Raw genomic sequence first — 13645 nt, 5'->3', positions numbered from 1 at the left:
TTATGGTAACTTTAAAATTCTTCCAGGATGGTTATTCATCTTGAGTCAATTTTGATAATTTATATTTGCTTAGAAAATTGGTGATTATATCACATTTTCAAAATTTTAGCACAGAAGTTTACATTTAATTCTAATATATCTTATCTCCTGTATGTTTGTGTTTTTATTTTTATTTATTAAATTTTTTTGAGACAGGGTCTCCCTCTGTCACCCTAGCTAGAGTGCAGTAGTGTCATCATAGCTCACAGCAACCTGAAACTCCTGAGCTCAAGTAATCCTCCTGCCTCAGACTCCCAAGTAGATGGGACGACAGGCCTGCACCACCATGCCCTGCTAACTTTTTCTAGTTTTTGTAAAGATGGGGCCTCACTCTTGCTCAGGCTGGTCTTGAACTCCTGACCCCTCAAGCAATCCTCCTGCCTTGGTCGGATACCATGGAAATACAAAATATCATCTTTGAATACTATACAAATCTATATGCACATAAACTTGCAAATATGGAGGAAATGGATACATTCTTAGAAATACACAACCTCCTCAGGCTTAATCAGGAAGAAATAGAATTCTTGAATTGACTAATATCAAATAATGAAATTAAAACAGTAATAAAACATCTTCCAACAAAATAAAATTCCCAGACCAGATGGTTTCACACCCTAATTTACCAGATCTACAAAGGACTTGTACCTATCCTGCAAAAATTATTCCATAAAAATGAGAAGGAAAGAATCCTCTTCAACAAAATTTATGCAGCCAACATCATCTTGATACCAAAGCCAGGAAAGAACTCAACAAAAAAAGAAAACTACAGACCATTATCCTTCATAAATATAGATGCCAAAATTCTAGCAAACTGAATTCAGCTGCTCATCAAAAAAATGACCAATCATTAACAAGTCGGTTTCATCTCAGAGATGCAGGAATGGTTCAACATACATAAATCTATAAATGCAATTTGCCACATAAACAGATGCAAAAACAAAGACCATATAATCCTCTCAACAGATGCTGAAAAAGCATCTGACAAAATTCAGCACCCTTTTATGATAAGAATGCTTAACAAAATAAGCATAGATAGGACCTACCTCAAAATGATAAAAGCCATATATGACAAACCCACAGCTAACATCATAATGAGGAAAAATTGAAATTATTCCCACTTAGAACTGGAACCAGACAATGTTGCCCACTATCACCACTTCTATTCAACATAGTGCTGGAAGCCTAGTCAGAGCAATCAGACAAGAGAAGGAAATCAAGGGCATCCAAGTGGGGAAAGAAGAGGTGAAATTATCACTCCATGCACAATATGATCTTATATCTAGAAAACCCCAAAGATTCTGCCAGGAGATTACTAGAATTGATAAATATATTCTGCAAAATCTCAGGTTACAAATTCAATGTACACAAATCAGTAGCTTTCACATACACAAATAACAGTCAAGCTGAGAACCAAATCAAAGACTCAATACTTTTCAAAATAGCAACAAAGGAAATAAATTACCTAGGAATACATTTGACTAAGGAGGTTAAAGACCTCTACAGGGAGAACTATGAAACACTGAGGAAGGAAATAGCAGAGAACAGAAACTAATAGAAAAACATACCATGCTCCTGGATCGGTAGAATCAACATTGTTAAAATGGCTATACTACCTAACATGATCTACAGATTCAATGTAATTCCTAATAAAATACCAATATTTTTCACAGACTTAGAAAAAATAATTCTATACTTCATATGGAACCAGAGAAGACTGTGTATAGGCAAAACAATCTTAAGCAAAAAGAACAAATTGGGAAGCATCAATTTACTAGACTTGAAGCTATTCTACAAGGCTATACTAACCAAAATAACATGGTACTGGCACAAGAACAGAGACATAGACCAATGGAACAGAACAGAGAGTCCAGATATAAAATTATCCACATATTGCCAGCTGATTTTTGAAAAGCAAACAAAAACATACGCCAGGGAAAAGAATCCCTATTCAATAAATGGTGCTGGAACAATGGGATAGCCACATGTAGAAGACTAAAACAGGATCTGCACCTCTCACCGCTAACAAAAATCAATTCACAATGGATAACAGACTTAAATGTAAGGCATAAACATTCGAATTCTAGAAGAAAATGTTGGAAAAACTCTTACAGACATTGGCCTAGGGAAAGAATTCATGAAGAAGACCCCAAAGACAATCACAGCAACAATAAAAATAAATAAATGGGACCTGATCAAATTAAAAAGCTTCTGCACAGCCAAGGAAACTATCATGAGAGCAAACAGAAAACCTACAGAATGCAAGAACATATTCACATGCTACACATCTGATAAAGGACTGCTAACTAGAATCTATTCAGAATTCAAGCAAATCAGCAAGAAAAAATCTAACAACCCCATTACAATTGGGCAAAAGACATGAAGAGAAGCTTTTCAAAAGAAGATAGGCTAATGGCCAACAAACATATGAAAAAATGCTCAACATCTTTCATCATTAGGAAAATGCAAATTGAAACAACGAGATATCACTTAACTCCAATGAGAATGGCTTTTATGGAAAAGTCCCCAAACAACAAATGTTGGCTTGGATGTAGAGAAATAGAAACACTCATACACTGCTGGTGGAACTGCAAACTAGTACAACCTCTATGGAAAGCAGTATGGAGATACCTCAGAAAACTATAAGTAGAATTACCATTTGATCCAGCAGTCCCACTACTGGGTATTTACCCAAAGGAAAAAAAGACATTCTATAAAAGACATCTGCACTCAAATGTTTATAGCAGCACGTTTTACAATGGCAAAGATGTGGAAACAACCCAAGTGCCTATCAATCCATGAGTGGATCAATAAAATGTGGTATATGTATACCATGGAGTACTACTCAGCCATAAAAAATGGTGAACTAATACCTCTTGTATTATCCTGTATGGAGCTGGAGACCATTCTTCTAAGTATCACAATAATGGAAAAACAAGCACCACATGTACTCACCATTAATTGGAACTAATTGATCAACACGTATGTGCACATATGGAAATAACATTCATCGGAAATCAAGCAGGTGGGAGAGGAGTAGGGGCTGGGGAAAATCACACCTAACGAGTACAGTGCAAAGTATCTGGGGTATGGACACAATACAAAAGCAATTTATTATATGTAACGAAATCATTTGTACCCCTGTAATATTCTAAAATGAAAACCAAAAAACCAAAAAAATACAGTAAGGATAATAAAGAATAGAAATAAAAGGAGCCAAGAAAATGAAACATAAATAGTAAAATGGATTAGAAAGAAAGTAGCAGATATAAAGAAGATCTAAGATAAGACTAATTATAGTTCCTGAAAGTGAAAAATAAAACAAGGAATAGATTTAAAATTATAATTTTACAAAACATTCTTGAAATAAGTCCTGACCTTCATATTGAAAAGGTCCATTGTATACCTAAAAAAATCCTGACCCACAATGTTCACCTGAGATATGGCCTTTACACATTAAATAAATCCTCTGGCCTTCCAGGCAAAAATACTTAAGTCAGTTTACAAAGAAAAGAAAATTACATTGACATCCTACTTCTAAATGGTAACATATAAAGCAAGACCCTGGTAGAACAACATTTTAAAGAAACTCAAGGGAAATAAGCCAAGGATTTTATAGCCAATCAAGCTATACTGCTGTAGAGCAGAGGTTAGCAAACTTTCTGTAAAGGGCCAGAGAGTAAATAAATATATGTGGGCTGCTTCTGGTCTCTATATTCTTCTTTTTTTGTTTTTTATAACTTTTTAAAAAAGTAAACATTCTAAACTCACAGGCCAGACTAAACAGGCTATAGATCTTAGTTTGCCCATCCCTGCTCTAGATAAAGTTTTAAATGTGCAAGAACTAAGGGAATATTGTATTCAGGAGCTTTTCCTATTAAAGGTTGAGCTTCATCCAACCAATAAATGATTGAAAAATCTTCTGCAGGCCGAGTATGGTGGCTTAGGCCTGTAATCCTCGCACTCTGGGAGGCTGAGGTGGGAGGATCACTTGAGGTCAGGAGTTCTAGGCTGTACATAGACATATACCAAAAACAAAGTGACTCAGAAAGACAAAAAAAGAGGAGATGGGTGGAGAATGGGGGTATACCAAAGAAATGTAAACAAAAGAAAGCAGAGCATCTTGATATGCAATAAGGAAGAATTCAGACCAAAACAGCATTAAATGTTGCTCTCCCCAACCCCCAGGCCATGGACCCGTACTGGTCTGCAGCCTGTTAGGAATCAGGCCCACAGGTGAGCAGTACGCCAGCGAGCAACGTTTCATCTGTATTTACAGCTGCTCCCCATTGCTCACATCACTTCCTGAGCTCTGCTTCCTCTCAGATCAGCAGGGGCATTAGATTCTCATAGGAGCACAAACTCTACTGTAAACCGTACTGTAACTGCGCATGCAAGGGATCTAGGTTGTACACGACTTACAAGAATCTAATATTTGATCATCTGAGGTGGAGCTAAGATGGTGATGCTAGTGCTGGGGAATAGCTGCAAAATCATCCTGAAACCATCCCTCTCACTGTCCATGGAAAAACTGTCTTTCATGAAACTGGTCACTGGTGCCAAAAAGGTTGGGGCCTGCTGTTAAGTGAGTCAAAGAAGGACACTTTATAATGTAAAAGTGATCATATTTATATAAGAACAACTTGTGACAACACATATAAACCTACATAAGGCCATGCAAGGCAAAGGCTAAGTGATACCTGCAAACCATCAATTTGTTTAACAGACCACTTTGAGTATACTGTGGCTTGCTCTATAATTAACAGACTTCCTTATCTTAAAACATTCCTTTCTATTGATTCTAAGCCTTTAGACAAAGCTTTATTTCCTTAACCAATTACAAATCACAGAATCTCTGAATGTACCTATAACCTGTAAGCCACCACTCCAAGATGTTGGAGATGTACCACCTTCTTGGGCCAAACCAATGTATATATCCCATGTATTGATTTATGATTTTACCTGCCTCCTTAAAATGTATTAAACCAAACTGTAACCTGGTTGCCTTGGGCGCATTTTTCTCAGGACCACCTGAGAAATGTTCACTGGGCCAGCAGCACTCATATTCAACTCAGAATAAACATCTTTAAATTATTTTACAGAGTTTGGGTTTTTTGTTTTTTTTTTTCTGTTAACACAATTCCTTATTGCCCATGCTGCAAAGGACAAGGAAGCACTGTGAATTCTGCCAATTGCTGAGTAAATCCTTTCAAAGTATGCATTCAGGAATCAAGGAAACAATACAGGCGAAATTTGCAAACCTATTCAGCACACCATGAGACTGATTTAGCCAAAACTTCACTTATTATCTGACCCCTCTGAAATCTGTACCATATTGCTGAAACACATACTAATCAGGTCCCCAGGGATTAGAATCATATCAAATCTATTGTCCACTAATCCTGAAAAGTCTGGGTACTTCCCTTTCCCCAGTATAGTCACCCTTGTAAAAAGCCTCTGATCCCTTTAAGGAAAGTAAAGCAGGAAGTTTACAGTCCATACTTGTGGCAGTGTGACAGGGTTTTTCCTCAAGGATACCTACCTCCCTTTCACTTAAGAGGTTGTGGGCATATAAACTGGCTAAGGTCTGGTAATTTAATGAGGCGATGTGAGTATTCATGTCATTATTCAAGGCAGACCTCTATTTGCTAAAACTAAAAATAAATTTTGCTTATACAGACCAAGAGCTTACTGGTGTGCTTGCCCATTTCAGTCTCAGAAAGACCATGATTTATTAGTCTTAGGGACACCTTGAAAATGAATAATTGTCAAGGATTTCTTAATCAAACATCTTTATGATCACTCTGGTGATCATAAGTAAAATATCATATAGTAAAATGCTGTAAATTGGTTTCTGCCACTCTGGAATCTTATCATCTCTATGGAAATCCAAGTGTACATTCCCATCTTCATTCTAGGCTGCATAAAATAGCCACTACAAGGCTTTTTCAAGAATGGTGGACTTACCTTTCCAAAATATTCCTCAATGTTTGGTTAAAGGGGTGAAGTGGAGATTATAAATCCTCTCTTAACATTTTTATTGCCCAAAGTCTTTGGATTTCTTGCTCTACTTTTTCATAAGAAATTTCTGGCATTCTAAATTTACTTAGCATAAGCCATTATATAGTCGAGGTTTCTGTCAACCTGTCAATTTAGCAAACTGTTTTTACTTTTAAAAACTGCTTAAGCTAGCATATTAAATCCAGAATCTGATAATTATATCATCAAACTTAGACCAATCTAAAGTTGTATTCCTTCATTCCTGGTCTGAATCTATTTGTAATAATATTCCTCTAAATATCTACTAGCACATATTAGCAAAATACTACTATTCTTTTGCAATAATTAGTCTGAGATTCTAGTAAGTTTTTTTGCCCATGTTTTGCTTTCTGTACCAAATACTAAATCAGTTCAGTTCAGGTGTAAGCAGGAAGGAATTTAATAAGGAAATTCAGTGTATCAGAAAGACTGAAGCAACAGGTTCCAGGCTTGGTCTTCTGGAATGACCTTTATATTAGCAAAGTCACCATCTCTAAGGCCATCACCAGAACTATGCTGAAAGCAAGAAGCTATCATTGTTTCTGCCATTACTGATTTTCACATTAAGGAAGCTGAATACTTAATTCATCAAAAAGAAAATGAAAAGAAAGAGTAAAACTGTTGTTATTCACTGATGACATGATTGTATACATATTAATACAATAGAAAGTCCTAAGGAATCTATGAAAAAACCTAACAATAGAATTTAGCAAAGTCTTAACAGACAAGTTCAATGTATAAAAATCAATTATATACCTTGTAGGATGCAAGTCATTAAAAAATCAATTATATTTCTTTAACAAGAAACAATTAGAAAATTAAAATTTTAAGGTACCATTTTTAGAAGCCTAGAAAATATCAAATATCTATAAATAAATGTAACAAAAGATGTGTAAGAGCACTACACTAAAACCACAAACACTGCTGAGAGAAACTAATGACCTAAATAGAGTTTTCATGGATTGGAAGACTCAATACAGTGAGAATACCAATTATCCTTCCAAATTGATCAACAGATTCAAGGTGATCCTAATCAAAATTCCTATAGTCTTTTGATAAGAAATTGACCAGATGACTCTAAAATTTATGTGAAAGAAAACACAAAGAATCTAGACTAGCCCAAAAAATCTTGAAAAAAAACCCAAAAGAATCAAGTTAGAAGTTGTATGCTATCTGACAACAAGAACTAAAGCCTCAGTAACAAAGATGGTATAGTACTGGCATAAGGATAAAAAAAAAAATCAATGAGCAAAAAAAGGAGATCAGAAATTGTTCTAGACCTATGGAGTCAATTGATTTTTCAGTAATACAGTGGAAAAAATAAAGTCTTAACAAATGGTGTGGGAACTGGATATTTGAGGAAAAAACTAAACTTCAACCCCAACCTCATTCTGTGTATAAAACTTTCATAGGTAGTGCTTCTCTTCAAATTGCCTCTATTTAACAAAGAAAAATTATCACTATTGATAGTTTGAAGAGATGGTATGAAAGAGTTGTCTAGAAGAGTACTAATGGACCATGAAAATATAGTATACTTGTTGGAGAATTAAAGACTCAGTTGAGGTTTATGGTTTGTTAACTACAATTGGGGTTTTGCCAAACAAACATGAAAGATTTATAACCATGGAAAAGTTAATATAATCTTCTGTCCTTATCTGAAAATAAGGATACTAGTACCTACTCAAAGAGTTGTTAAATTAAACAAGTTAACACACATAAAAAACTTAGAATAGTGATTGTCTCAAAAGATGTTATCTAATTGGTTGTTGCTATATCATCATTATCATTATTATTATTAGCTTCAGTACTTATTAACTATATGAATGACCTGGGCAAACCACTAAATCTCTCTGTGCCTCAGTTTCCTTTTTTGTAAAATGCAGATGATAAACATAACCTACTTATAGGTTTTTTTTTTAAATGGGGATTAAATGAGTAAAATGTGTAAAATACTTAGAATAGTGTCTGACAGTTAATATTCATTGTTAGCTATTATTAAAACTAGTATTATTATCATCCTAAGAAGGTCTTAAATTCATTCTGCAAATATTTGCAGAATTTTTTTTTTTTTTTTTTTTGAGACAGAGTCTCACTTTGTTGCCCAGGCTAGAGTGAGTGCCGTGGCGTCAGCCTGGCTCACAGCAACCTCAATCTCTGGGGCTCAGTGATCCTACTGCCTCAGCCTCCCGAGTAGCTGGGACTACAGGCATGCGCCACCATGCCCGGCTAATTTTTTGTATATGTATTTTTAGTTGGTCAATTAATTTATTTCTATTTTTGGTAGAGACGGGGTCTCGCTCAGGCTGGTTTCGAACTCCTGACCTTGAGCAATCCGCCCGCCTCGGCCTCCCAATGTGCTAGGATTACAGGCTTGAGCCACCACGCCCGGCCATATTTGCAGAATTTTACGTTTCTCAATAATTTCTTGAGAATAAATTGGTGATTTGGATAGGAGTTCATTAACTCCTTTAAATCACTGCAATTTCAAAATTAGGTAACATATCCAAGATCACACAGCTAGTAACTATTAGCAATAACATAATAACCACTACTATACTGCTTCTCGATAGATGATCTAAATCTGTTTTAAAGATTTGAGTTAATTAAATACAGGCATAAATGTATTAAATTACAAATGAGCTCTTAAAGCTGGCAGTTAAGTGAAGGTTAGTGAACCTTAAAAACAAGTAATAAAATTTGAGAAGATAATCCAAAAAGGTGTTGGTGAAGAACTTTTCTCTCCTCATTTGGGCATATTGTTTCCTCACAAAAGCAGAAGCAAAAATCAGACTTCTGACAGTATTGATATTAGAAGTATATTACCAGAAAACTTGGACATTTTAATCTGTATTTTCATTTTAATTTCAGTATAAATCCTATGTTGCAATACATATGTTTTAAATTTGTACAATTTAAAACACAAATTTTTAAATCATACCTGATTGTCCTGTCTTCTACTGATAGCTATATCACCTTCATTTTTCCAAAGAAACTGACTTAAAGGAAATGACAGATTTGAAAGTCATATTAAAACATGATTCCATGAACATTCATATTTCATTATACATAGCTAATTCAAATCCTAGTCCAATGTTTACAGTAAGATAAAATAACTAGAAATTTTAGAAACATATTTGTATAGTTGTTTTATGAATATTTATAAAAACCTTTGTCTTAATTTCAAAAAACTATATGCACAAATCTTATCTAAGTACTATAATTTGGAATGACATGATACCAATGTGAAACTCAAGCATATTAATTAGTTTATCTACACCCAAAAACCTAAGAGAGGCAGAAGAATTAGTTCTAACAAAGGCAAAGACAGAAATTTTTCTGTCATTAAGTTGCCCCTGATGACCAAAAGATTACAAGAGAAATAAATTTAAGTTATAATTTATCCCTCATTATATTAGAGAGGGATATTACTATAAAACAGTAAAGATCCAAATCAAGGTAATTTCAGTTAAAAATATCACTAATTTCATTCATATCTTTGTTCTAAGTATAAGTCCTTACAATAGTACTCTGGATATCTCACTCTTTTTCTTATAGTTTAGATTATGACATGTGGAATCAGCATCTATACTAATTACCTTTTTTTGTTGTTAGAATAGTCATTATTTGAATCTTGCAATGATCCTGGAAACTCAGAATTTCCCATTTGATTTTTTGCAGCCTTGCTTTCCTTTGGAGTGGCTTTTCCCCCAGCTGATGTTGATCATCATCCATGGAAGATAAAGTTCAGAATATTATGAAAATACCAAAATAAAATTTTATTTTTATATGTAAATACTATAATCTTGTCTTATGTTTCAGAATCCCCATAAACTTTAACAGATACAAGGTAATGATTTCCACAGTGAATTTCATAAAATTTTAGTATATGTAAAAAATAAAATTCTTTGGTTAATTAAGTTTGGGAAACATTGAGTCAAGCAACACTAAGCAGCAACACAAACCCCTACATATACATTCTCCTACTGCAGATTTTCTGTCTGTAAGTACAACTGAATCTACAAGAGTGGGTATGTTGGGTTTTCCTCAAATTTAATTGTCTTTAGAAACCTTTTGCCAAAAGCATCTTTGAAATAGTACTCTGAGGAAACGTTCTGGAAAATGCTGGTATAAATACAGAGTATAAAATGTCATTTGTTATTTCACATACATTTTCATTTATAAAATCTCCCTTCACTTTAACAGAATTTCTCCAGATTGCCAAACTACACAATTTGTCTTTAAAATATCAAAACTACGGTGGCTCACGCCTGTAATCCTAGCTCTCTGGGAGGCCGAGGCGGGTGGATTGCTCGAGGTCAGGAGTTCGAAACCAGCCTGAGCAAGAGCGAGACCCCATCTCTACTATAAATAGAAAGAAACTAATTGGCCAACTAATATATATAGAAAAAATTAGCCGGGCATGGTGGCTCATGCCTGTAGTCCCAGCTACTTGGGAGGCTGAGACAGAAGGATTGCTTGAGCCCAGGAGTTTGAGGTTGCTGTGAGCTAGGCTGACGCCACGGCACTCACTCTAGCCTAGGCAACAAAGCGAGACTCTGTCTCAAAAAAAAAAAAAAAATATCAAAACTAATGTTCTACATGATCTATATAAATAAAAGATCCACGAACCTCACAGTGTTAATGCAGACTGTTTTTCCCTTGGAGGAATCAATATTATTTAATTTAGAAAAAATAAATGAGTCAAATCATTAATAATATTTGAAAAGTCATTTTGCAAGACTTGCCGCAATATATTACAATCTGAAGTCCATATTAGTTTTAGTTTGGATTCTACAATTTATTTACCAGCTGGCACTGAAAGAGTCATTTAAGAACAACAAATAGGGCTTTTCTAAAATATCTACTTAATGAAAAATGAATACAGAAAATGGATACGTCAGCTCAGCTGTTTAAAAGCTAATAAAATACTACTCTCCCTACCTACCCGCAAAAAGAAACAACAATGCAGAACTCAGTAGATTCTGAGTTATATTTTAATAGGGATACAAGACATGTATCTGTAATTCCTACTAACAGCATACAGCAATGATATGCTCACTACACCATGCAATACCTATGAAACTTAATAACAAAGAGAATGCAGGCCTATTTACTTTTGAAAAAATCATAACACAATGTTTTGAGAAATATACTGTATATATATGTTATATATATATATATATATATATATATAAACATCATGGATTCACAGAAAAGGGAGCAATATCTGTGAAACTAAGTTTTGAACTATGAGCTATCTGCATGGCAAATAAGAGAGAAAGAGGAATTTCAGAAAGAAAGAATATGGCATAGGCAAGGGGCAGACCACTAATAATATATGTAGCATTTTTGTTAGTAGTGAAAAGTTCACTATGACCCTAGCATAGTGTTGCAAAACATGGGCTTCAGTTAAACACACAAGAGCTCATGTCCTGGCATTGGCACAGCATGTATGACTTTAGGTAAGTTATTTTTCTAACTTCAGTTTCCTTATCTCTAAAATGACATAGTACACGTAAAGCACCTACCACTTTGCTCAATCCTTTGAAGTCTCTTGACTTCAAGGTCTGATTTCTATCCCACTGCCATTTTCCTAGTTCAGGTCTTGATTACCTAAGTCTATTTTCCATATTGTCACCTAAGTTGTTTTTCTAGAACTAAAATCCAATTATGCCACTCCCGTTAAAAACATCAGATGGCTTCCCATTGCTTACCGAATTCTTTAGCTTTGCAAGCAAAGCTCTAGCAGTTCAAGTCCCTACCTACCTCTTTAGAAGTATCAGTTCTTGGTACCCATTCTACTAAGTAGAGTATCCCAAGAATGGAAAAACAAGCACCATCAAATTGGTATCAACTGATCAACACTTAAGTGCATATATAGTAATAATATTCATCGGGTGTCGGGCCGATGGGAGGCAGAGGAGGGGATGAGTATATACACACGTAATTGGGTGTGGTGCGCACTGTGTGTTGCTTCAGTGATATATGCACTGAAGGCCGACTTTACCACAATGCAGTATATTAATGTGGCAAAATTACACTTGTACCCCATGAATATATATAAATAAAAAATAAATGGGGGCAACATAGTGATACTCTATCTCTACAAAAAAGAAAAAGAAAAAAATTAGCCAGGTGTGGCGGTATGCACCTGTAGTCCTAGCTACTTGAGATGCTGAGGCAGGAGGATCACTTGAGCCCAGGAGTTTGAGGTTATAGAGAGCTGTGATCACCCCGCTGCACTACGGCCTGGGTGATAAAGCGAGACCCTGTCTCAAAAAAAATAAATAAGTAAAAAAAAGAAATAATAAAACTATAGTAACTTAAAATTTTTTTTAAATAAATGGGAAAAAATAAATGAAATTTCTAAGACATAACTCTTAAAAAAATAAAAATAAAAGATAAATGACTGAAATGGTAACAATGTAACATGGAGTTTGTAACATATGTATAAATAAAATGTATGACAACAATAGCACAAAAGACCCAAAGGAGGAAACAGAAGTATACTGCTGTAAAGTTCTTATATAAGAAGTTGTATATAATTCAAAAGTAGGCTTCATATTGAGGTGCATAATACATAGCCTACAGCTTAAATGGCCAAATAATAAATATTTCAAGCTTGTAGACTGTAGGTCCCCATCACAGCTACCCAACTCTGCTGTGGTACAAAAGCAGACATTGACAAAATAGAATTGAATGGGCATAGCTATGTTTCAATAAAACTTTGTCTACAAAAAACAGGCCACTAGACATAGATTAAAATAAAAATAATAGGAGTTTTCTTACCTCCACCCTAAAGCAATCACTAAAAAATTTTAAAAATGAGGTTATAACTAATAAGCCCATAGTGGAGATAAAATTGAATCATAAAAACTACTCAATCCAACAAAAGGAGAAAAAGAGAATAGAAGAGATCAGACAAATATAAAACAAATAGCAAGATAGTAGATTTAAAGTAACCACAACAATAATTACATTAAATTTAAATGACCTAAACATCTCAATTAAAAATTACAGAATGTCAAATTGGTTAAAAATCAAGATCTGGCCGGGCGTGGTGGCTCACGCCTGTAATCCTAGCACTTTGGGAGGCCGAGGCGGGCGGATTGCTCAAGGTCAGGAGTTCGAAACCAGCCTGAGCGAGACCCCGTCTCTACCAAAAATAGAAATAAATTAATTGACCAACTAAAAATATATATACAAAAAATTAGCCAGGTATGGTGGCGCATGCCTGTAGTCCCAGCTACTCGGGAGGCTGAGGCAGTAGGATCGCTGAGCCCCGGAGATTGAGGTTGCTGTGAGCCAGGCTGACGCCACGGCACTCACTCTAGCCTGAACAACAAAGTGAGACTCTGTCTCAAAAAAAAACAAAAAACAAAAAAAAAACAAAAAAAAAAATCAAGATCTAACTATATGCTATCTACATGAAATCCACTTTGAAAGGTATATCATGCAAATGCTAATCACAAGAAAGCTGGAGTGGCTATATTATAATATCAGACTAAGTAAACTTCAAAATAAGGACTATTACCAGAGATAAAGATAAACATACCATAAGGGGTCA

The 13645-nt window shown here is 34.9% G+C and overlaps 1 protein-coding gene across 3 annotated transcripts in view; it reads right to left on the bottom strand.

The window, feature by feature from the left end:
• The window catches only part of SPATA1 (spermatogenesis associated 1), a 41430-nt gene that overhangs the window by 11466 nt on the left and 16319 nt on the right, over positions 1–13645 (bottom strand). For all 3 annotated transcript variants that reach the window (XR_012916188.1, XR_012916193.1, XM_020282705.2), the window contains exons 7-8: positions 9675–9789; positions 9017–9074 (exon numbers count right to left, since the gene is read on the bottom strand). Coding sequence is in view for 1 of the 3 variants with exons in the window: in XM_020282705.2 (XP_020138294.1) it covers positions 9017–9074; positions 9675–9789 (173 nt within the window). In the remaining 2 variants the exon portion in view is untranslated. The remainder of the gene's footprint in view (positions 1–9016; positions 9075–9674; positions 9790–13645) is intronic.

The sequence above is a fragment of the Microcebus murinus genome, chromosome 2 (genome assembly GCF_040939455.1).
Source record: "Microcebus murinus isolate Inina chromosome 2, M.murinus_Inina_mat1.0, whole genome shotgun sequence".
Lineage (NCBI taxonomy): Eukaryota > Metazoa > Chordata > Mammalia > Primates > Cheirogaleidae > Microcebus > Microcebus murinus.
Note: the sequence above shows the minus strand (reverse complement) of the source record. Positions and strands in the feature narration are given on the sequence as shown.